Below are 24,238 nucleotides of genomic sequence, written 5' to 3'. Positions count from 1 at the left end.
TTCTGCGCACATGTGAGTGCACACGCCAGCAATTTCCAGCATCTGCATCTGTGCAGACGTGATTTTCAGCGTCTGTGTCTGCACAGATGCGATTTCCAGTGCCGTGGAAGCGAGTCCCTGCGCTGCGCTGTGCCGGTTTAGCGCAGTGCGTGGGGACTCACCGAGTGGGTGGCTTGGTTCGGGGGTGGCTCGTGGGCCAGTTAAACGACCCCCGTGGGCAGCTTGTGGCACATGGGCCTTAGGTTGCCTAGCCCTGTTCTAACTTAAGATTCAGGAGCCTCAGCCTGCTGTGGGTAGATGTGACTAGTGCAGAGTCTACCACCCTGGCCTTCGTTCCAGTGAAGTAAGAATGACAGTGACCAGCTCAGTTAACCTGAGATAAATCCTGCAAAATGTACCCAGCGCTGGGGATCAACCTGTCGAATTCCTGCTGGACCCACTTTGTGCACTGCGGACTTTCAGTGGCAGCTTGCAAACAGCTACTCGCCTGGGGCGAGTTGGTTCAGCAACAGCCGACCACACGGGAAGACTGGTGGGGGGAAATGAGGCAGTTCTTCCCTTTTGGATTATGAATGGGTGACACAAGAGAAGTATGTATTACTCTGCCACTGTTGACTTCCGAGGTCTCAAAACTCGGTGGGTTTTCTTTCTGCTTTGAAAGGGACACCAGGGCTCAGTTCAATCTTTGGGTAGACATTGGCTTGATCTCCCCACCTCTCCCACCCTCAAGAGAGACAGGGTCTTGTTACAAAAAAAGAGAAAGACCACGTTTAATAAATTATGACGCTGGGGCCTCACACTTGGGCCCAATAAATAACAAAGACGAGATCCAAAAAGACACAGCAGGGAAGGGAAGGGGGGAACCTTATAGTCTTGACCACATCAGCTTCCTGTCCAGCGGGTGGATGGGGTGGGGCATTTTAGTTTCACTACAAAACTCTTTAAATGGAAAAAAGGGGGGAGGAACTGTTGCATTCACCAGCCACTCTGGATCTGCAGCAGGGGAGGGGTGGGGGGAGCAAAGGGTGCTTTGCTGTTCCTTAGGAACATCAAGCCTTATGCTGCACTGGACCCATTGCTCCATCCAGCTCAGTAGTGTCTACACCAGCTGGCAGCAGCCCTCCAGGGTTTCAGGTAAGGGACAGTCCCAGTCCTGCCTGGAGATGCCAGGGATTGAACCCGGGACCTTCTGCATGCAAGGCTCTAAGCACTGAGCTGCACCGCTCCCTTCCACAGCTGGGCAAACATCACTTAGCCGCCAAAGCCAGACAGAAGCCTTTCTGCATCCCTGCATTCCAGAAGAGGCGAGAGCGAAGATTTGTCTGCAGCTCAGCCACAAACATCAATCATTCTGACACAGATCCCACTTTCATGTTTAGGTGCGACCACCACCATCACCCCAACCTCAATAGCTGAAGTGAAATTTGGGGGCTGGAGGATTTTAAAACATTTTTTTTTTGTGGGGCCAGGGGCATTGATTTAAAAAACATTTCAGTGGCAGTTTGGAGCGCTGGTCTGGTCAGATGTGGCCCCTGCTTAATCGCGGGCAGGGGGGGCACATCTATGGCATCTTGTAATAGGTCCTTGAACCAGTAATTTCTGATCATCAAGCTGAGGGTTGAACAGGCTACCTTACTGCATCTCCTGGCCTCTTGGCTATTGGGTGTTTTTCCAGCCACCCAGAAAATTACGAGTTCCAAGTGGGTGCCATGCCATCCCGGTTAGGATTCTGGGAGTATTTGAGGATGGGTGGGAATGACACTCTGGATGTTGCTGGACTCCAACTCCCATCAGCCCCAATGGTCAGGAATGATGGGAGCTGGAGTCTAGCAACTTCCAGAGGGTACTACATTGGCGAGAACCTGGGGATGAGAGCAACGTCTTCCACAATGTATTTTTACATCTACAGAAATGATGAGATGTTGATGATTACAAGGGAAATTACCCCATCCCCGAACAAACAAATATTGTGCCACAGCTTTATGGACTGGGATGTTGGGCTTTTCCATTTTGTATGACTGGCGAGTTCACTGGTGGAGAGATGGGGCCCATAGCCTCCATAACGTTTATCCCGCCTCTTGCTCCTTGCTGGTGATGGGTTCGAATTCTGTTTGGGAAAAGACGGGGAACGGCTGAAAGACCACTGACATGAAGGGACGCATGTCACACCCTGTCTCCTCTTTGTGCGGTGCGGGAAGAGGAGCCGGAGGTGGGGGGCAGGGACACTTTAAAGCACCTAACATTAACAACCAAAATTTTTGTGTATATATTGCATCGTAAGATAAATTAGCTGGGGGGAGACGACGACACCCACTCCATACCAGCCCCAAGAAACCTAAAATAAAATTTAGGGGAGCTAGAGAGTCTTAGGGGAGCTAGAGAGTCCTAGGGGGACTCCCCCCCCCAGTTTCAGCATCCCTTCCCCATTGTCAAAAAACCCCGAACCCCTTAATTAATGGAAGACAAGTTCCAGTTACATCATATAACCCTGAGAAGGGGAGGGGAAAGGGGGGAGAAGTGCTTAACAATATGTTTGAGGGAAGGGGCAGGAGGAAAAGGAGGGTCCAGTCCCCGCCCCCATCCCATAATATCATCAGTTCCACAGTATTAACCCTTGTTAAGAGCCACATAACAGGTTGGTGGTCAAAAGAGTCTAAGCAGCAATTACAGTTCAAATAAATAACTAGATGAGAGGGCAGAATTGAGGGCTCTTCTCCCACCCCACACACAAACACACATACACCCCAAGCAAAGGAGGGGGGGAGATTAATTGTGAATTGCCCCCCCCTTCTTTCCACCCACACTCTTATCCAGAAGAGATTCTGTGATCCTGAGCATTAAAATCTGGTGGGAATTGCGGGGGGGGGGGGGGAGAGGAGTTTCACACCCGCAATGTTCCCCATGGACACCCCCTCTTCCATTACTGCACGCACACACACACACACACACAAACACGTGTAAATTGCTTAGGATACCCCAGCCCCAAATTAGTCCATCGTGGTGGAAAGCAAGGCAATATCAGCATCTGGATCAAAAAAACTGGGGGGAAGACAAAGAGAACTCCCCCCCCCCCAATTTATACACACACACACTCCCCACCCCAATAAATTAAAAACCAGCATGATCACACACACACACAAACACACACACCACCCATTCCCCACCCCACGAAGGTAAGAAAGTTTTTTTTCAGAAGTCATTGTAGAAATAACTGTTCCCCGAAATTCCGATGGCGGCAGCAGCAGCAGCAGCAGCGGTACCTAAAGAACGGAGCGCCATCAGTCTTTGGCGTTGTCTGTCGCCTTGTACGCTGAACGTTTCCAGGTTGGTGGACTTAGAAAGGTATCCAAGCAAAGTTCCCTCAAGTGGGGGGGGGGATGTAATAAAGTAGTTGAGAAGCCCCCCCCCCCGAATTCCTGCTCACTGCTTCAGCCCTCACTTGCCATCTATCAGTCCCCTTATTGCATTCCCGCCCCCCCTTCCTCTTCTTCCCAGCCCTGAGATTGACGGAGCTCATCCTGCACCCCCATCTTGTTCACACTTCGGTCTCCACTCCGGCCAGCTTGGGGGTGAGGATCCGGGGTGTGACGCCGGCGTTGAGGTCCACTTCGAACTCCAGCAGTTGCCCCATGAAGTTGAGGTTGGGCGAGATGATGGGCCTTCGGCCTTTGACATACTTGTAGGCGTCGCCCATGGTCATGAGAGTGTGCTTCATCAGGTAGGCGATGACGATGGTGGCCGAGCGGGAGACACCGGCCTGGCAGTGGATGAGGACTCCTTTGCCGCTCTGGTGTGCCTCCTCTGGAGTAAGGGAAGGGGGGAGGGGAAAAACAGCGTCAACGCTAACCTGAGAAAGGGTTGTGCACAAATGCTTCCTGGACTAAATTCCATTTCACACACAGCTCCTTGCCTGTTCGCCTACGGCGAGTTAAGAATAGGCCCCAGGCAAACAGGCAGCAAAGTTTTTTTTAGAAAGGGAAACAGATTGGGAGGAAAATAGAAATGAGGGACATAGAAAGCTGCCCTGTACAGAGTCAGACCCCTTGATCCATCTAGCTATTGTCTATCCTGGCTGGCTTTGAATCATCAGGGTTTCAAACAAAAGACCATTCCAGAGGGAGATGCCAGGAATTGAACCCGAGACCTGCTGCATACAAGACGGATGCTCTACTACTGAGCTACACCCTCCCCTTTATTTCGCCGCAGGACTAGACCTCACCAATGAACTCAAAAGCTTCCTCGAAGTATTGGCGCAGGTCCTGGCGGTTGTTGTCGGTGGCGGGGAGGCGCTTGTAGCGCAGGCGCCCGCTGTCGGCGTGGTACAGGGGCAGGTGGGTGGTGACGTTGAGAACGTGCCCCACGTTGAGGCTCAGCATCCGTTCGAGGTCCTGCGCATCTCGTTCGTTGCCCAGGAACAGGAAGGGCAGAATGGGGCTCAGCTCAGCATTCTCCAGGTCAGGGGTGAGTGGGGGCCCCAAGTCATCTGGGCCGTCCGCAACATCTGGCCCAATCAGACTGCCTGTGGTCAAAACACAAAGCAAAGGGGTTGAGTCCCTGGAGTGGAAGCATTGTGCAGAAAAAGTGCTTGAGTTTTATTTTTTCCTCCTCCCTCCCAATCTGTTTTCCTTTTGTGTGTGCCCCCCCCCTCTCTCTCTCTTTCTTTCTTTCTTTCTTTCTTTCTTTCTTTCTTTCTTTCTTTCTTTCTTTCTCTCTTTCTTTAAATTAAGCCTGAGGGCAGGGACTGTTTTACCACTGACATTTGTAAGCTGATCTGGGAGCCTTTTCTGGCAGGATAAAAAGCTTTGAGTAAGTGAGTAAAGAAATGAATTGTAATAATTCAATTTTAATTAGGGCTGCGAAGTTTTAATCGATCAGTAGGTTTGGCTGAGCAGTTAGAAACCAAGGATGTGAGCACAGGCAAAACATTTTGCTCTCATTTCCTTATTTAGTTGGAGTGTTGGCATCAAATGATCCTCAAGGAGTCTTGTGATGGACAATTGCCTATCTCAGTATTGTCTGCACTGACAGTCAGCACCACTCCAGGATTTTGGGGCGGCGTGGTCTCCCTAACCTTACCTGGAGATGCTGTGGATGAAACCAGGGACTTTCCCCCTGCAAAGCAGCTGCCCTCCCAATGACCTGCCAGTCATGCTGCCAAGGTGGGAGGTTTGGATGGAGGTGTAGGCACAGAGCCCTGCTCGGAAAAAGGTGTGTTGGGGACAGGGAGCTGGAAACACAGCAGGGCTGGCACTCCCTAATTTTGAAGCAAGTGAATGGGGGGGTGAGGCGCTCTGGATCAGGTGTGGGGGTCCTTTAGCCCTCCAGATGTGGTTGAGCTACGGCTCACATCTTCCCTGGTCGTACGCTATCCTTGCTGGCACTTATGGGATGTGTAGTTCATCAGCATCTGGAGAGCCAAAGGTTCCCCCCCCCCTTTGCCCGCTGCACCTGCTCTAGATGTTTTGCACTACAATTCCCATCACCCCTGACCACTGGCCACCACTGGTGGGCAAGTGGGGCACCAAAGAGCCTCTCCAGCCACCCCCATCCCAGCCAGATGCTGAAGTCCAATGTATAAAATTACCTAAAGGCACAACACGGGAAAAGAGCTCTGTGTGACACCCAAAGCTGGTGAATTTGGTGGCAGAGTAATATTCTAAGTTGTGAGTTTCTGAATCTCTTCTGTGCCCACCTCACAGAAACAACCCCTGAAAAAGGTCGTGTGAGACCCTCTGCTTAAATGCAGGTTCAACCCCCCCAGTGACATCTCTAGATAGGGATGGGAAAGCTCCCTGCCTGAAACCCCAAGAGCTGCTGCCAGTCAGAGCAGGCACCCCTGAGCTAGATAGGTCAGCGGTCCAATTCCGTATAAGGGTACTCCGTATGCTCCAAATTGGTGCTAACCAAACCACTTGAGAGTGGCTTCCCCCTTCCCCTTTGCAGTTTTCTGTGGGAGGAAGGTGGGGGCGAAAAGGGAGGGGACTTGTTCTTCTTCCTGACCTAAAACATCTGCTATGTAAAATGACACCCCACCCTCCATGGTGGGGGCTGGCAGGGGCTGGGGAGAAGGGAGGGGGCAAGTGTGAAAGAAGGTCAAAGAAATGATGTCATGCTACCAGCTGGGTAGAGTTCATTCTGGTTCAATGGGGTTTTGAACAGGTGCTAAAAGTGAGGTGGGGGGGGGACTGGGGGGGTGTGAAGCCCCCCTTCGCATCTTGCCATCAGCTCATGCAGCTGGGATGAGGTCACCAAAGAGATGGTGGAGTGGTGCAAATCTTAAACCTAACCCAATTGGCATAGGGAAAACATGCATGGAAAGAACTGCCCTGTTGTGTCTTCCTGCTGTATTCATTCTATCAAGATAATGTTTTGTGGTTTAATTTCCCATATCTCCCCCAATGAACTCTAGGGAGCATCTATGGTTCTCCTCCAAACTTCCTTTCTCCCTGTGGCTTTCAAGGGGAGTCTACATCCTACATTGGCTCCCAGTTTGTTTCCGAGCACGATTCAAAGTGTTGGTGCTGACCTTTAAAGCCCTAAACGGTCTTGGCCCTGAAGGAGCATCTCCACCCCCATTGTTCTGCCCAGACACTGAGGACCAGCACTGAGGGCCTTCTGGAGGTTCCCTCCCTGCAAGATTGAGGTTACAGGGAACCAGGCAGAGGGCCTTCTCAGTAGTGGCACCCACCCTGTGGAACACCCTCCCATCGGATGTCAAGGAAATAAACAACTATCTGACTTTTAGAAGATATGTGAAGGCAGCCCTGTTCAGGGAAGTTTTTAATGTCTGATGTTTTATTGCTTTTTATATTATTATTATTATTATTATTATTATTATTATTATCATTAATTCTGTTGGGAGCCGCCCAGAGTAGCTGGGGAAACCCAGTCAGATGGGTGGCCTATAAATAATAAATTATTATTATTATTATTACCAGCCGGGAAACAGGTAGTTCAATGTGGAACAAAATGTAATAAGGAAAAATATAACCTCAGGAAGCCTGAGAAGGACCCGAGGGAAACTCAGGGCTGATGGATAAGCGACAGCCTTGCAGAAATAATCAACCTCTTGTCTGGAGGCAGGAGTTCTTTAAAGCGGGGAGACATTGTGTTAGCCCAGAACGCATTCCCCTCGGACCAGCAGAAGGCTCAGGGCAACTAGGGAAGTGGTGGCCCCAGGAGAAAGAACTTTTGACACACCAATGCAATTTCTGCTGCCACCACAGCGGTCGGCACCTAGAACCCCCAGCTCACCTCTCCGGCCGACCCCTTCCTGCCCGCCATCTTTGTTGAGCAAATCCAGCACCAGGTGGAGATTCTGGGAGGGCTGCGTTTTGCGGGGCTTGGGGGGGCTGGCGGGGAGAGGCTCCGGACTGGCGCGGCCGCCGGGCTCCTTGGCCCAGAGACGCTGCAGCGAGGAGTCCCTTGCGTCGCAGCCTCCCCGCGAGGAGATGAAATCTAGCATGGCCATCTTCCCCTGCTGGAGCCGCCTCCGGCCCGCTGCGTCGGCGGCTCCGAAGCGCATGGCGCCCTGAAGCTGGCTCTTGGTGTATTCCATCAGGTTGCGGCAGTCCAGGATGAGCGGGGAGACATGCTGCTGCTGCTGCTGCTGTTGCGCCCGGGACCGTGTCATTTTCTTGGCCAGCTCGTCGGGCCAGATGGTGCGGACGCTGTAGTCATCGTCGTCCCCGCAGCTGGGGGCCGGGGACGAGCCCGCCCGGGGGTCGTAGGCCACGATGGGGTCGCTGCTGCAGAAGCTACAGGAGGAGCTGCCCGACTTGACCGAGGGGTTGCAAGCCAGGCAGGCCAGGGAGTGCAGGGCCGAGGAGGGGGTGCAGGGCAGGCACCCCAGCTTCTTGACGGACGGCGGGCTGCAGCTGGAGCAGCTGAGGGAGCGCAGGCTGGAGCGGCAGGAGAAGCAGCCCAGGGAGAGCAAGCCGCCCTTGGGTCCGGCGTCCTCGCAGCGCATGAGGCGCCAGCAGCCGCGGCATCCGCATTTGAGGGGGTGCATGGCGGGGCTGGAGAGGCAGGAGGAGCTGGTGGATGTGTCCAGCACCGCCGGTTTGGAGTTCTCCTTGAAGCAGCGCTTCTTGAGCTTCGCCTGGGGCAAGAAGACCTTCAGCTGGGGCCCAGCGAGGCCTTTCGGTTTAGGCTCGGCCTGCTTGAGGTCCAGCTGCAGGGAGACGTTCCTCTCAGGCGACAGGCTCTGCACGCCTCCCACCGTCAGCTTGATGTCAATGGTGTGAGAGTGGTTGGGCTGCAGGACGCCCGGCGTCCCCCGGCGTGCGGCCTCGTCGCAGGGCGCCTTCGCGGGAGCCGGGGCGGCCTGGCCAGGCGCTCTGGAGACCGCCGGGGGCTGCTTCTCGCCACCGCCTGGGGTGCCCCCGTTGGCAAAGCTGTGGTTGAGGCGCAAGGCCAAAGTTTTGGGTCGCTGCAGCACGCCGATCCGTTCTTCCAGAGGCGAGGGAGGCATTGGGAAAGGTGAACTGCAGGGGGAAAGAGAGAGGGAGGGAGAGAGAGATAATAATATATAACAATAATATTTATTTATTTATACCCTGCCCTTCCCGGTTCAAAAAACCGGGCTCAGAAGAGCATGCAGCAAGTTGGCGCCCATGTTTTCTTTCTTTTGTCAGGGGTGTCTAAGGTTTCATTGAGCTCTGCCACCCCACACGATCCATATACAGTGGTACCTCAGGTTACAGATGCTTCAGGTTACAGACTCCGCTAACCCAGAAATAGTACCTCAGGTTAAGAACTTTGCTTCAGGATGAGAACAGAAATTGGGCTCCGGCAGCGTGGCAGCAGCAGCAGCAGGAGGCCCCATTAGCTAAAGTGGTGCTTCAGGTTAAGAACAGTTTCAGGTTAAGAACGGACCTCCGGAACGAATTAAGTACTTAACCCGAGGTACCACTGTATTACAATGTGGGAATCGCACACTCAAACACATTATTTCCCCTCAAATAATCCTGGGCACTCTAGTTTACACCTCAGACAGATATAATTACCAGAGCTTCTAACAAACTGCAGCTAGGGGCAGATCTACTATGAAACTAATGAAGCTTAAATTTCAGGGTCTCTAATACAAGGGGGCCCCCCAGAAATGACTTTAGTCTGCATTGCTTTTTAAAAAATTGGGTCCAGTAGACCCAATTTGAATCGCACAACTCACAATCATTTTATAACGCATCATGAATGTAAATAACATTTCCCTAATTTTCACACACACCCCGCAAATAACTTGAATTCACACAAGTGACTTTGAGATGTGAAATAGTCTAATAGAGCAATTTTAATCAAAATATGAAATGTAGTGGCTATTTTTTAATTTTAAAAAATTGTAGTGAACTGTTGTGGAACAACCCTTTTAACTAAGATTACCCGGACCTTGTTGTCGGTTGCGAAGGGGACCCCATAGCAGTTCATTCTTCAGGGCCCCAAAAATGTGGGTCTGCCACTGACTGCAGGTCCCAGTGTGCATGTAGCCTTTGAGAGTGGCAGTGGAATCTGTGGCCCTCCAGATCTGACACTGGGTGAAAACTCCCGCCATTGGCCCTGCTGGCTGGTATCCCGGCAACATAGAGAGGACTGCAGGTTCTCCATCCCTGCATTAAACAGGGAAGGCTGCCATGGGTAGCGAAGTCTTCCAGAGAATGCCTTCTAGGAGTTGGCACACCAGTCGTGGAATGCCCTCCCCAGGGGGACTTGCCAGGAACGCCAACTTGACTGGTCTTCCCCACAGCAGACAAAGGCTACCAAGCTTTTGAGATACAATCATAGAATTATAGGGTTAGAAGGGACCATGAGGGTCATCTAGCCCAACCCCCCTGTAATGCAGGAATATTTTGCCCAACAAGGGGTTTGAACCCATGACCCTAAGATTAAGAGTCTCGCGCTTTGGCAGCTGGACGTTCTCCGTGTATTTCTCGCCCCCATCTTTCTCCAGATAATGGGCGAGGCAACTGGCTTTGGGTTACTCAGCACCAAGAAGTAAAGCTCTCTGCACATGCTCAGGGGGCGCTTTCCTTTACATTCAAAACCTGACGAAGCCCATGGATGAGGAACCTGTGGCCCTTCAGCTGTTACAACTCCCAGTAGCCATAGCTGGCAGTCTGCAGAGCCACAGGCTCAAATTACATTAATGCATCACCAGAGGCACCCTGAGAAGCCTGGGAGTTTTTCCTCAGGCTCTGATTGGCTGTACTCCAGGTTTCCTGATTGGCTAATGATCTAGAGTGATGTTGATGAACTACAACTCCCATCAGTCCTAGCAAGCATGTGGTCTGGCAACATCTGGAGGGTCAAAGGCTCCCCACGCCTGTGGCAGAGGCTTTGTGCCAGAAATCTTCACAGCTGCTTCCCTCACCTGTGGCATTTTGCTCCTTTGCTCACCCTCCCCAGACAGGTGTCATCATTTTGTCCCGACTTAAGCAGGTAGCCAATCCTCTGGACTAAAATCCCGGTATGGTTTGTTGGGGTTTTTGGTCATGTATTTTAGTGTTGTGATAGCTTGCTGCATGCATACATTTGGCACTTAAATAATAATTGACAAATTCTGCCTTGGAGGAGGGAAATGGGATTCTAGTCAGATTTACTGATTTATTTTCATCGTATTCTTATCTAGTGCCGGCTTATCACGGGAAAGGAATAGACCTCTGTTTCCTGAATTGCTAGCAATTGTAATGAGTGCCCCTCTAATTTAAAAGGTTCCAGCGGACATTATTCACACTGAGAGTCAGTGTGGTGTGGTGGTTAGGCTGTCGGATTAGGACTTGAGAGAGACCAGGATTCAGATGCCCCCTTGGTCATGAAGCCCACTGAGGGACCTTGGGCCAGTCACCGTCTCTCAGCCTACCTCACAAGGTTGTTGTGGGGATCAGAAGGGGAGAACCACGTACACAGCCTTGATCTTCTTGGAGGAATGGTGGGATATAAATGCAATAAACGAATAAATTCTTTATGACTGATTATCGTAGCCTTAAGGACTAGAGTCTTAAGAAAAAAGAAACCCTTGAAAACTGATAATTCTTAGATTGCTAAATTCTGTGTCTTGTGTGTTGTGCACTTGTCTGGAATTGTGGACTTATGAGTTAGCCCTACATGCTACTTGCTTGGCCAGCTCTAGCCATCATCCCTGGTATATCTTAATTAATATTCCTTCCTTCCGTCATTTCACCTTTTCTTTTTACCGTGGGGTACACCCACGCTGTACGTGCTGACGAAATCCTTGCTGCATCTGCCCTCACAAAGCGGTGAAGCTTGCCCACTATTTCATTCCAATTTTACACATGGGAAAACTGAGAGGTAGTCATTAATTGGTGGAAAGTGGGTTTCGGTCAATTAATGACCTCCTTCTCCCTCTGTTTATGTTTAAATCCTTTCACTTGGTATATTCACCCTGCTTTTACATGATCATTCATGATAATAATGAACGGCAGGGGGTTGGGCTAGATGACCCTGGGGCCCCTTCTGTCAATTCTACAGTTTGATGTTGATGGTGATTTTACAATCAAGTAGCATCTAATTTCATTTGTGGTTAAAAACTGTGGGTGTGGGGGTAGGAGAATGCCACTAAGAGCCAAGGAACGCTTAACTAAATTCCTTATTCCCCCTCTTCCTTTTAAAAACATCCTCTCTCTGTAGATATAAATTGGGTCAGGTTTAGCAAAAAGGCTTTCTGATGGGAGACAAACATGTTAACTCCCCCACCCTCAGATCTTTCCAGCACTTCATGTGCTGCTGGAACAGGAGGAGGAGATCCTGGATCAGCCTCCTTTCTCTTTCTCGCCCCCCCCCCCCAGCTTTCTTGATGCATCTCCCCACCCCCACCCCACCCCAATCCCCATTAAAGCCGTGTTATCAAGAAAAATACAGCTCCCTGCCACATTTCCCTGCAGGGACTTGGAAAAAGATTCAAAGGCGCTAGGTTCCGTGCCAAGGAGAGATTAGCCATCCTCTTCCAAAATCGCATCTTCCAACACACACACACACACACACACAGAGAGAGAGAGAGAGAGAGAGAGAGAGAGGGAGAATAATAAGAAAAGCACTCTGCTTTTTGGGGGTTGTGGGCATTGAGGGTGTGAGCACGTGCCCAGCAACACCCTCCTCTGCAAGCATTTTTCGCACTTCTGGGATGGAGGGAGGCAGCCTCTGTTCTGAAGGGCAGAAGCCGCTCAAGGGCTCTGTGTGTGTGGCTTGTGTGTGTGAGCATTTGATCGAGACACCAAGGACCACAGCAGCCTTGTGATGTTTGCCAGGCTTGCTAAGAAACCCTTTCGCTGCGTGCCGCCTGGGGAACAAGGCGCCTGGGACTGCGGAGGAAGAAACTAAAACAGAGACAAACAAAAATTAAGAACTCTCTCTCTCTCTGGGTTTGTGTGTGGCTGCTGCACAGCAGCCTTCCCCAACCTTTAGCCCTCCAGATGTTGTCAGACCACAACTCCCATCATTCCCAGCCTCTGGCCTTGCAGGCAGGGCTGTTGGGAGTTGTAGTCCAACAGCATCTGGAGGGTGCCAGCTTAGGGAAGGCTGTCTCTGCCCTGATGGCTGTGCTGCACTCCCTCAACCTCCAAACTGTGGAATAACCAACCTCATATAACCAACATGCTTAAGTTTAATTAATGCATGAAAGGGTTAAGACCATAGAGTAAGCTCTCCTGCCAGGCTTAGCTTACCTGCCAGGCTCAGCTTATCCTTGGCTAGCAGGACCAATGGTCAGGGATGATGGGAGTTGTAGTCCAACAACAGCTGGGGGCCGAAGTTTGAGAAACACTGTGTGGTTGACACTGTAGTAGCTTATATGCTAATGGATGATTTTGCCAGGTTACCCCCACCTTCTTGAAGCCACACCCCCTCTCCCCAGGCCACACCCCTCAATGGCCCTCCCTCCACACCAGGCATAGGCAAACTCGCCCTCCAGATGTTTTGGGACTACAATTCCCATCATCCCTGACCACTGGTCCTGTTAGCTAGGGATGATGGGAGTTGTAGTCCCGAAACATCTGGAGGGCCAATGCCTGCTCCACACCCTCCTGAAGTGTTTCTGCCTGGCTGGGATTGGTCCCTGAACTCTGATCATGCCTTTTGGTTGCTTGGATGGAGGATGCGTGACTGAGTGTAGAAATTTGTACAAAAGTTACCTGTGCATTTGTTGCCCCGCCCACTTTTGCCTCTGGCCCCTCCCACCACTGGCATGCAGCCCCCAGAAACCTTCCTGGCTCTTGGGCTGAATGAATTTCCCCACCTCTGTTTTAGCTGTAGGTGCAGACACTGAAACTGGACACTTCTGTGTGGAAAGCAGCGAGATCTGCCCCAGATCTATGGCTCCCTCCCTCTCCAAATCTCTACCCCCTCCTTCATCCAACACCTGCAAGGGATCACCAAAGGTCATACAGTCCAAACCCCTGCGATACAGGACTCACAGCTTAATTTTGTGTGCATGTTTGATTCGTGTAACACGTGCATGCAGAAAACAAAATCCCCACCCCCTTTGCAAACACCCCGGATTTCCTCTGCCTGCTCCTCGCCTCTCCCTCTTCCACATCCCGCAGTCCCAAAGTCCCCTATTTCCTAGTGACCCATATATACCCATCTGCAGCCAAAGCCCCGTGGTTCTGCTCCTATCTTCTGCCACCCCTTTAAAATAAAAATTTTTAAAAACCTAGGAATTATAATCTTGGCTTGCCTGCGTCCCCGCCCACACACTCAGCCAGCACAAAAGTCTCCTTCTCCCGGAGGTTCTTTTTGCAGAACAGCCACACAGCCCAGCGACACTAATCTGGGGCGACAGCGCTGTTATTTCCATCAACCGTGTGCCCGGCAAGCGAGGGGCGATTGCGCGCGACAGCCGAGTGCAGCACTTTGGGATGCAGAGGGGGAGAAAGCTCCGCCCTCGGTTGCAGAAAAAGGAATTGCATCACCACACTGCCTTGGATGATTTGGGGGGGGGGGAGACTGTCCACCAATTGGATATTCTAATCCCCTCTCCCTGACTTATTTATTCATTGCATTTCAACCCCACCTTTCTTCAGAGGAGCTCAAGGTGATGCAGGTGATTCTCCCCCTCCCCATTTTTATTCTCACAACAACCCTGCGAGGTGGGTTAGGGTGAGAGACAGTGACTGCGTACACAGCGTACATTTAAAGCACGCAAAGGATCGTGAGAACTGTAGTTTCTTAACGATGCTGGGAATAGTAGCTCTGTGAGGGGGTAAACTACAGTTCCCAGGGTTCTTTTTGGGGAAACCAGGTCCTTTAAATGCACGATGGGTGCATAGCCAGGGAATGACCCACAGCCACTCAGTGAGCATCATGTCAGAGTGTGGATCAGACACTCTTAACCCTTACTATACCCTGGATCTTTTGTTCAGCTGCTGCTAAAAAAAGCTAAACACATTCCGTCTCTATCTAGCTGTTGCAGAGATAATAAGCAAAAATGGGCAAGCAAGATTCTAGTCCATAGGAAGCAAGACAATGAAATAACTTTTTCGGCTGGAGTAGCACAATCTGTATTTATGCTCTGGCTGGTTTGCAAGGATTATCACAACTCCTCCTTCCTGCAAAATTCCTGGCTAAGGGTTAGCCCTGCCCTGTTCCACTACAGTAGTACCTCGGTATACATACGCTTCAGGTTACAGACGCTTCAGGTTACAGACTCCGCTAACCCAGAAATAGTGCTTCAGGTTAAGAACTTTGCTTCAGGATGAGAACAGAAATTGTGCTCCGGCGGCGCGGCAGCAGCGGGAGGCCCCATTAGCTAAAGTAGTGCTTCAGGTTAAGAACAGTTTCAGGTTAAGTACGGACCTCCGAAACGAATTAAGTACTTAACCTGAGGTACCACTGTACTTTGTTCTTGCTTCTCCTTATACCCTGATTATCACTGGCAGATATCTGTAAGACAATCTCCACCGATCTGGCACCAACCAGATGTTGTTGTTTGAAAGCAACACCCGTCAGCCCCAGCCAACGCAGCCAGTAGTCGCAGCTCAGAACATCTGGAAGGGGCACCAGGTTGGCGAAGCCTGCCTTATAACCAGCCAGACTGTTTATCCATGTAGCTCAAGTGTGGGGAACCTTTGGCCTTCCAGATGTTGCTGAACCACAGCTCCCATCAGCCCCTGCCAGCATGGCTGATGGCAAGGGATGATGGGAGTTGTAGTTTAGTGACATACAGAAGTCTCCACACCCGATCTGGACAGTTGCTCTGACAAGCAGAAGCCTTTCCCATCAACTGCTGCCTCACCTTTTTAAACCTCTCTGCTTTTTCCTCTCACTGCTTCCCCATTCCATCCTGGCGCAGCCTGTCATTCTAGACCCCCAACATCTCCCATGAGATCTTGCAGTGGGGAGGGCCTTAGGAAGTAGCTCTCCCTTCTCAGCCTCCCCCTACCAAAGTAGCGAGGAATTCTGCTCCACAAATAGCTCGCCCACCCCAATAACGTAATGCTCCCATTAAGAAATTGCCTGAATGCTGATTTCCCCCACCGGAAGCATTTGCACTGTGGTCTCCTTGAGGGCAGGGACCTCTGCCTCTCTCTTTCCTGGGAAACTATGTAAAGTGTGTTTGACATTGATGGGGCTACAGTAATTAATCATTATAAGAATAAGTAATGCAAGCATCCCCCAAAGAACGCTCCTCGCCAGCGAAAACTCCCTCGTGCGAAGTACTGCACGTGCCTCCGTGCTTCGTGGCACATATACGGTACACTTGCACACTCACTCACTGTCTCTCTCTCACCCGCATATACACAGAGGAAGCTGCTTCACAAAGAGTCAGAACATCGGCCCATCCAGTTCAGTATCACCTACACTGACTGGCAGCAGCTGTCCAGGGTTTCAGCTGTACTTGGAAGTGCCAGGAATTAAACTACGGACCTTTGGCATGAAAGGCAGATGCTCTAACACTGGGACACACACACACAGTGTCATGGTCAGTTTATTAACACGCCACATTTCCTGCAAACACCATGTGCTCAAAGCAGTTTATGCGCACACATACACCAAACAATTTAGCTGCACACAGGCTCTCCATTGCACAATCTAGCCATTCAAGCATGCACCCTCTCTGGTCTGTGCACACCGCCTCCCCCTGGCATTGCTTTCTACACAACCAACACCCATGCTCACTACACACCGGCGGGGATTTCCATCCCTCTGCTCAGCCCTGAAGCTCAGCCTGCTTTGTGTTCAAGGAATTCCAAAGCCCTCCGACACATCGCTTCCTTCCCTCCTGCCTGAATCGGATTTGCACACACAGTCGGGCGCCCGCCACTTTGTGGACGCACAAAACGGCTGTTTGCATGTGTGTGTGTGTGTGTACACACATCTGCACACCCAGCAGTGTGTGCATCTCCCTTTCCAGCTTGGGCCGGTGTACACTCTCCAAATGCACTTGAAAGAAAGAAAGAAAGAAAGAAAGAAAGAAAGAAAGAAAGAAAGAAAGACGAGGTCGTCCCCCCCCCCCCGCAAACACTCACCCTGACGTGGTTGGTGGTCCCCCTGCAGCGCCTGTTCACTTCCTTTTGGGCTGTCGTTCAGCTCTCTCCTCCACCAAATGAAGTTGTGTGCTGCCTCTAAAAATACCCTCCTGAGCTCATAGCCTGGCAGTGCCCAATGAGGGCATCTGTCTCCTCGGGTTTCACCCCACACCATGAGCTCACCACTTGGCCCTAGATATGCAGTGTCGGGGGCGGTGTGTGCGGGGGGGGGGGAGACGAGGAGGGGGAGAGGCCTCGAGGGGATTCCACATGTCCCTGGCCCTGAGGGTGCTCCCTGCCGCCTCCCAAAACATGCTGATGGGCGGAACGCAGAGTTCCAATCGGCATTTGCAATGTCTCATCTGGTAACAACAGGAAAGGATGCGAGGCTGGCCGGGATTAATTCGTATGAATCACCCAAAGCCTTTGATTCCAATTTTGGCACATTGGGGAACTTCCCCCTGGTTCTTGCAGTCCTCCCATCTGCAGCAAGGGCGCAATATCCTGGTCTACCTTGCAAGGCTGTGCTGCAATCGATGTGATGGGCGGTTGCTGTCGTTTTCAACAGCCTGTGTATGTACAGCTACAGGCAAACTTTCCCACAAGATATAAGCCGCCTTATATCTTGTATCAGACTATTTGTCCATTCAGCCCAGTGCAGCCCACTCTGACTGGCAGCACCTCTCCAGGATCTAAGGCAGAGAAATATATTTCCCCTTGCCTTCTTTTTATGTGGAGCAGTCAGGGATTGAACTCTCTGCCGTGCAAGGCAACTCTCGTCAGCACCACCACAGTCCATGATGAAGACTCATGGGAGTTGTAGTCCAGCAAATATGCAGAGGGCACTGAGATTGCTTCCACGGCCCACTTCCCCACCCCACCCCCCAAGTACCAGGTAGCTCTCCCCAACTGCACACAACTCCTTTTTCCTTGCATCATGATTTCTGGAACACATTGATGGACACATTGATGGATATTTGTCTTCACACCCTCTGCCTTTGGCTTCATTTCATCAGCCTTGTATCCAAAAAGCCAAACACAGCTACAGCTGGGATCCAGCCTTGGTTTACTTCCCGAAGGGAGCAAAGGCCTTCATGTGACCCATTCAGAACATCAGCCCCATTCACCCAAGGTGAGGGTTGTCCGCACACCTTTCAATATTGGTTGGCAGCATGCATTCACCAGCATGCATTCATATCTTCCCAAGAGTTGGAGACTGGCAGCAAAACACTTAAACTGGCATTCTGTCCAACAGAGCACAATGCTCAAGTTTCTTCTGTTAGTGGCTCATTCACACATGCAGAGGCATCTTCAGACACTTGTCCTCCTCTGGCACGTGTGAAGTAGCTTTCGGAGTCAACTCACTAGAAGTAACAGCAAAACCTAATCTGCGGGCCACGAGAAAACCTTCTTTGCAGCCACAACTGCAGATTTGGCAGCGCATGACCAAGTTTTGGCTATGCATATCTAAGAAAGTTGAGATTCTTTACAACAGTTTGGACACAAGGGAGTCAGAAAGCGCAAGGGCTGCGGGGGTGGGCACTGCTTTAATACCAGTGGTAGCCAACTTGGTGCCCTCCAGTTGTTGTCAGACTAAAATTCCCATGATCCCAGACCACCGGCTATGCTGGTGGGGCAGGTGGGAGTTGATGGGGCCCATTTAGGTTGCCCCTGGTCTATATCTATATGGGCCTGCAGTGGCTCCTCTGGGGTTTCGAAAAAGATGCCATTTAGGATTGAGACCTTCTGCATGCAAGACAGCTGCTCTAACCATCCCCCTTGTCCTACAAAGTGCCCTGTGGCTCCAGTGCCCTAAATCTACCCCTCCTAGGAGGTAATTCTGAACACAAAGTACGGTACATATTCATGTTGCCAAGAAGGGAGTTAATATGGAATAATTATGCAGGTAGTATTTTTCCAGTTTTCCGCTTGTTATTAGATAATGACAATGAGAAAACGTCTACGTCGTTTTTGAGTATTTGCATACATTCCATTCTAACCTTTGCAAAAACCTTGTGAGGCAGGTCAGTGTTATTCTCCCCATACTGCAGACAGGAGGACTGGGTCTGAGAGAGAAGGGCTTGCTGTCTCATGGCAAAGGAGGCCTGAGGACTTTGCCATGACCCTTTGCCTGCTCAGATTTCTTTTTTTAAAGAGGACATACATTTTAGTTGAAACAACGGGGGGGGGGAGGCCTGGTATAGCTCAGTTTGTACAGCATGAGATTCTTAATCTCAGGGCTGTGGGTTTGAGCCCCACATCGGGCAGAAGATTCCTGAATTGCAAGGGGTTAGACTGGACTGCATGAACCTTGTGGTCCCTTCCAATTCTACGATTCTATGAAAAATGGGTATCTCCTGTGCAATACTGTTTGTTCACCTGGTGTTGGTGTATTGCACAGGTGTGTTGCACAGGTGGCACACAGTGGATCCTAAGCACTATGTGATATGCACCTCAGTTCTGTGTTTGCAATTTATACTATATGAACTGGGTGTTTAATTAACCTTTGCATACATCCCGCGTGTCTCTGGGCTCACTGGCCTTCCCACTGATGCATATCTTACTACATACTTGGGAACATGGGAAACTGACTTATACAAAGTCCTTGCTCCATCTAGCTCAATATTGTCTGCAGCAGGCACTCCAAGGTTTCAGATAGTCTCTCCTCGCCACACTTGGAAATGCCATCAAGCAATGAACTGGGGACTTTCTGCCTGCAAAGCAAATGCTCCACCACTGAGCTGCGGCCCTTCCTTAAAACCCAAGCAGGATTCTAGTCCTCATGGTTCTGAGGAAAAGACCTCATTAAATAGGAGCACAGAAAGTCCATCTAGCTCAATGTTGTTTTGTACTGGCAGGCAGCAGGTCTCCAGGGTTTCAGGCAGGTTTCAGACCTGGAAATGCTGACCGTAATTGAACCTAGGATTTTCTGCAGGCAAAGCAGATTCTCTAACCGCCTTGTGTTTCGACAAAGGAAAGCACTGTGTCTGCGTGTCTGCCTCTGCATGTGAGCCCGAGCACACGTGTCGGCGCGTGCCTCACTTTCACCCGTCTCTATATAAAGCCCGCCGGTGTCCCCATAACCACCATGGCATCACCGGCTTAAAATATCCCCGAATGTCATCCTAGCAGTCAGGAGACGTTAAGGGTACCTGTAAGGGGAGAACTCTGCGCGCACACAGACACACACACACCAGATCCTCTTTTAACCTCTTGTGTTGATGCTTGCAAGGAAAAAAACATTGGTCTTCTCTCTTTGACATCCACCTCCTCCCCCCCCCCCCGCCCCGCACAGCAAACACACTTTTCCAGCTCCCGGTGGCACCTCCACCCTCTCGGCATCAGCCTGCCAGCCTCTCCCCACCTCCTACGCACCCCCCAAAAGAATGATCTGTCACAACAAACCGAGGCGACAGCCACCACAAACAAACGCCCACTCTTTTTATTGCCACCTGGGGGGGGGGGGAGGCGGAGGAAACAAGAACTCATCACCCTCTATTTCTCATCATCTCTCCCCCCCCCCCGCATCCAGAAACAAACAACACATTTTCTCTTTCTCTCTCTCGCCTTTCATGTTGTCGAAATCTGGGGCGCCCGATCCCTTCAGCAAACGCTGCCCCTCTTTTGTTGCAAAGGTGCGTGCACACCCCCTGCAAACATTGCCTTCAAGGACGGGAAAGGGAGGCTCGTTTGCCACATCGTCCCTCTGTTCTCAACCCCCCAATACAGCCATTCCCCCTCCCTCCATTAACTTAACGCAGGTCGAGATTTCCAGGTGTTTAACCATCGCAAGACACCCAGTAAGTCCCCTGTTGCAAAAATAAAAATAAAAAACAAAACCTTCCGTTTCAGAAGCAGATCCACTCACCTGCATTACAGTCTAAGCCTGAAATCCATGAGGATGTTTTTGGAGGTCGTGAAAAGAGGGGGAGGGCGGAGATGCCTTTCTGGTGAGGCTGGGATAGGGGAGAGAAGGTGACGTTTGAAACCCAGCAGGAATCTGGATTTGTTGGTCCTTGACTTCTGACACCTTTGCACCCTCCGGGTTATCCTAGGTCTGCCTTGCTGCTGATCACCCCGCATCCAGCCCTCTTTCCCCCTCAGCCCGCTTTGTCTTGCTTTCCTTCCTGTTGTTATGTTTTTCCCCCTCCTTGGCTCTGGTGCCGGGGACGCTTTTGATGGGAGCAGGAGAGGGAAGCGGGATGGGAGGGGGCAGAGAGAGAGGAGGAAGGGTTGTAGGGTGACATCATCGGCAGCCAATGAGACGCCGGCCCGGCTCTCCCGGCGAAGGTGACGCAGGAAGGCAGCACGTGACTCGGGGAAGCGCTTACATTCATTGTGAAACGGGCTTGATCAGCTTAAGCAACTTCGGCCCCGTAGAAAGGGGGTGGGGGTTGAAAATGGGGAGGGGGGAGGGACAGGCTGGTTGGTGGGGGGAGGGAAGCTTGGCTGTGGGCCTTCCTATGCGTTTTAAACGTCACCTGACATTATTATTAATTATAATTGATTATCACCATCAGTAGTAATTTATTTGCAATGGTCACAGAAAAAAGAGGGAAATGAAATAATTCTAATAAAAACGACTAAAAACCACAGAAATCCATTGCAAGCTGGCAATAAGACTACTTCGCCCATCTTGTTTTAAACTTAAACATTAATATAAACAATGCAAATACCATACGTCCGAACGTATTACTATCATTTAATAGCAATCAGAATTAAATGTGCCTCTTTTGCAAGTGGGGGGGGGGGAATGTAAGCAACTAATTTTCCTCACCTGCCCATCGTTGTTGTTAATACGGAGAGAGAGAAATAGATCACTACCTTGTTTTCTGTTGCAAAAACAACTGAGCATCTTCCCCACCAGATTTTTAAGCAGCTGGCTAGCTTTCCCTTCTATTTCCATGCCAGGAAAACCAACCTTGTGCAGAGGGGCAGTTCACCCAAGGAGAGAGAAGTCAGGGAGAGAGGAAGCCAAGCAGGTCTTATAAGGCCTGTTTGGAGTTCAATTGCAATTCAACAAATGAGAGCTTGTGGTTGCAGCAACTCAGTTGTAACCACCCAACAGCTTGAGGAAAAGCCCCTCTTTGGAGAATGAGGCAGAAACATTGAAGAGAGAGAGAGAGTGTCATGCCACCCCTCAGCAGCTCTGGTTGAACCTCCAGATGCAAAGCTAGTGTATCTTTATTAATAACTTTCCCATAGAGGGAGGGCTTTTTGTGCCGTCCTGGTGGGCTTCCAGAAGGCATCTGATTGGCCACTGTGGGAAATGGGATCCTGGCCTAGGTGGACCCTCATTGGTCCATCCTGCAGAGCTCTTCTTACATTCATAGATCCCGAGGAACAGAGGAACAATCGTGTGAAAGAAGCATCTCTCTCCTCACCCCTATTTCAGTGGCCTCCCATGAAAAAAAATAGCAAAGCAATATGCATTATACCTGCTTTTTCAGCAGGGTTGCTGCATGATGGGCACAGCACATTCTGAAGTAAGTGAAGTAATATATATTGTGCAGTGTCTAGCACCTGGACTGTGCCCCTTCAGGGGGAGTTTTGCATGTCTGAATGCATGTGTCCCTGCGGGAAAATGTCCTTGTATGTAGAAAGCTAGCAAGTCAGGGAGAAGAGTAAAACCTAGCCCCTTTGGAATGCTGTTTTCTAAGGGCAGTAGGTATTTTCACAAGGCAGTGTTGCGTGGTTCATCCTGCTCCCCTGCTGTCTGAAATGGTACAATCCAGACAGAGCTACAACACATTTTCAAATTCTGTTATTATTACATTAATTGCCCACGTTTCCTCTAAGGAGTTCCAGCTGGTGACACGCTTCTCCTGCTTGCCACTTTATCCTCACAACAACCCTGTGAGGTAGTAAAGCTGAGAGATGGTAACTGGTTCAAGGTCCCCCAGAGCGCTTCAGAGCTGGGGTGGGGGTGGGATCTGAACCCTGACCTCCCATGATGTCCAAGACAACTACCCTGAACTTGTTTAATTCTCTTTTAAAGCCCTCCAAGCTGGATAGCTCCGGTTACATTTGTGGGAGCAAATTCCATAGTTTAGCTATGCTGCCATGTGAAGAAATGCTCTCATGTGCAAAATGGTGAGACCAAACTGGTTTTCTTCCCCAAAGAAATTAAAATACAGTGGTACCTCAGGTTAAGTACTTAATTCGTTCCGGAGGTCCGTTCTTAACCTGAAACTGTTCTTAACATGTGGACCGGCCCCCTGCTGAAAAAGTTTGCTGACCCCTGGGTTGGATGAACCACAGTGCCTTTTGCTCCTTTCCTGAACACTTCCTTTGTCCGTCGTTTGGGTGCCTCTTGCCTGGTGATGCAACAGACATCACTTGAGGGCTGAGTCAAGGAACAGGCTCCTCTGCAGCCGCCCGCAATCAGGGATGAGTATGTGTGTTGGTCATTGGGATTGTGTGTGTCATCTAAGGCGTGTGTCATTCAGTTGTCAAGCTGCCCTTTGTTCTGGTGCCTGTGTACTCACTCCAGAGAGTGTCTAGTTGATACCTAGCTGATACCTTGTTAAGCCATTTGAGCTCATCTATATAATGGTTTTATCCTGCCCTCCCCAGCCTTTCAGAGGTAAAATACATTTAGGGAGTCATACCCACACTATACATTTAAGGCAAGCTGGTTCTCCCCCGCCCCAAGAATCCTAAGACCTGTAGTTTTTTAAGGGTGTTGTCACAGACTGGTTGGGCACAGCGGAATGGTGGGAGGGACCAGCCAAAGGAAGAAGGCTCAGAGCCCGAGGGTTGGTGGTGGGACGATGATGAGTGGTCAGAGGGAAAAGACTGGGAAGAGGTGTCAGAAGCTGACAGGGTAACAGGGTTTAGTGAGCAGGGGGAGTCTGTGGCAGAGAGCAGTTCAGAATCAGAGGCAGAAGCTGAAGCAGGGGATGGGGAGGCCAAGAAGCAGGGATGCATCTGGCTGGTGCAGAAGCCAGGGAGTCTCCCCCTCCTGCTGCGACAAGCTCACTTCCCCTCTGGGCTTCCAGAACCAAAAGCGGCATGAAAAGGACAGAGTATAGATTGGCCACACACAGGAACAGTCTCTGATTGCTTAGGGGGGAAAACCCTGGAGAGGAGGGGACTTAGGCAGCTGTGGGGAGGCAAGGACCTTCAGTCTCTGCAACTGCTTCATGGGGGCAAGACCTGCCAGAGATGAATTGCTGTGCTCATTAGGCCTGACACTCCTGTGTAGATCCTGTTTTTGCTAATAAAGAGTTAACTCTGACTCGCTCAGTGTGATTTACTGCTGGCTCTCTCCTGCCAGGTGGAGGTGTTTTGTCCATTGTAAGGAGTGTGTATTCTTGGCATCATTTGATTTTATTGCATGAGGTGGGTCTCTAGTGGGGCCCCTGAGCAGAAAAAAGGTCTTGGGTAATGATGCCATGAAGATAGGACTTTGGGGCAGACGTCCAGGGCCTCACCACTCAGGACCATAGGTCAGTGAGAGAGTATCTGCTTTTCATGCAGAAGGCCCCTGGTTCAATTCCCAGTGTCTTTAAGTAGGGCTGCCAAAAAAAGCAGGAAGCCCCCCCAATAGAAGCCTTTTTTTAAAAAAAAAACCTGTTAACTAATGTAGAAATAAACTTTCTGTGCAGTCAGCTCCCTTTCTTATAAATTCTCCCTGCTAGTTCAGGTCAGTGGTCCATCTAAGTATCCTCTGGCCATCTAGATACCTCTGGGAAGCCCACCAGCATGTCATGAAACAACAGCCCCCACCTGCTGTTGCTCCCTCAGTGACTGGCATT

General features: G+C 50.6%; 1 protein-coding gene across 2 annotated transcripts; it reads right to left on the bottom strand.

Moving 5' to 3' along the window:
• Positions 1 to 742: 742 nt before the first annotated feature.
• LOC307205321 (dual specificity protein phosphatase 10-like) lies at positions 743 to 20,671 on the bottom strand. Of its 2 annotated transcripts, none has more exons than XM_079957559.1 (4): positions 20,347 to 20,671; positions 7,255 to 8,486; positions 4,220 to 4,519; positions 743 to 3,801 (listed from the first exon to the last, which is right to left on the bottom strand). In XM_079957559.1, exons 2-4 carry the CDS (start codon positions 8,471 to 8,473, stop codon positions 3,536 to 3,538), a joined length of 1,785 nt encoding a protein of 594 aa, XP_079813685.1. In that variant the 5' UTR covers positions 8,474 to 8,486; positions 20,347 to 20,671; the 3' UTR covers positions 743 to 3,535. The 2 variants fall into 2 exon arrangements, with proteins under 2 accessions (XP_079813685.1, XP_079813686.1); XM_079957560.1 differs by lacking the exon at positions 20,347 to 20,671 and adding an exon at positions 16,479 to 16,607.
• Between the last annotated feature and the right edge of the window lie 3,567 nt (positions 20,672 to 24,238).

This window comes from Podarcis cretensis (assembly GCF_951804945.1).
Source record: "Podarcis cretensis genome assembly, chromosome: 16".
Taxonomy (NCBI): Eukaryota; Metazoa; Chordata; class Lepidosauria; order Squamata; family Lacertidae; genus Podarcis; species Podarcis cretensis.
This window is presented reverse-complemented; position numbering and strand designations above follow the sequence as displayed.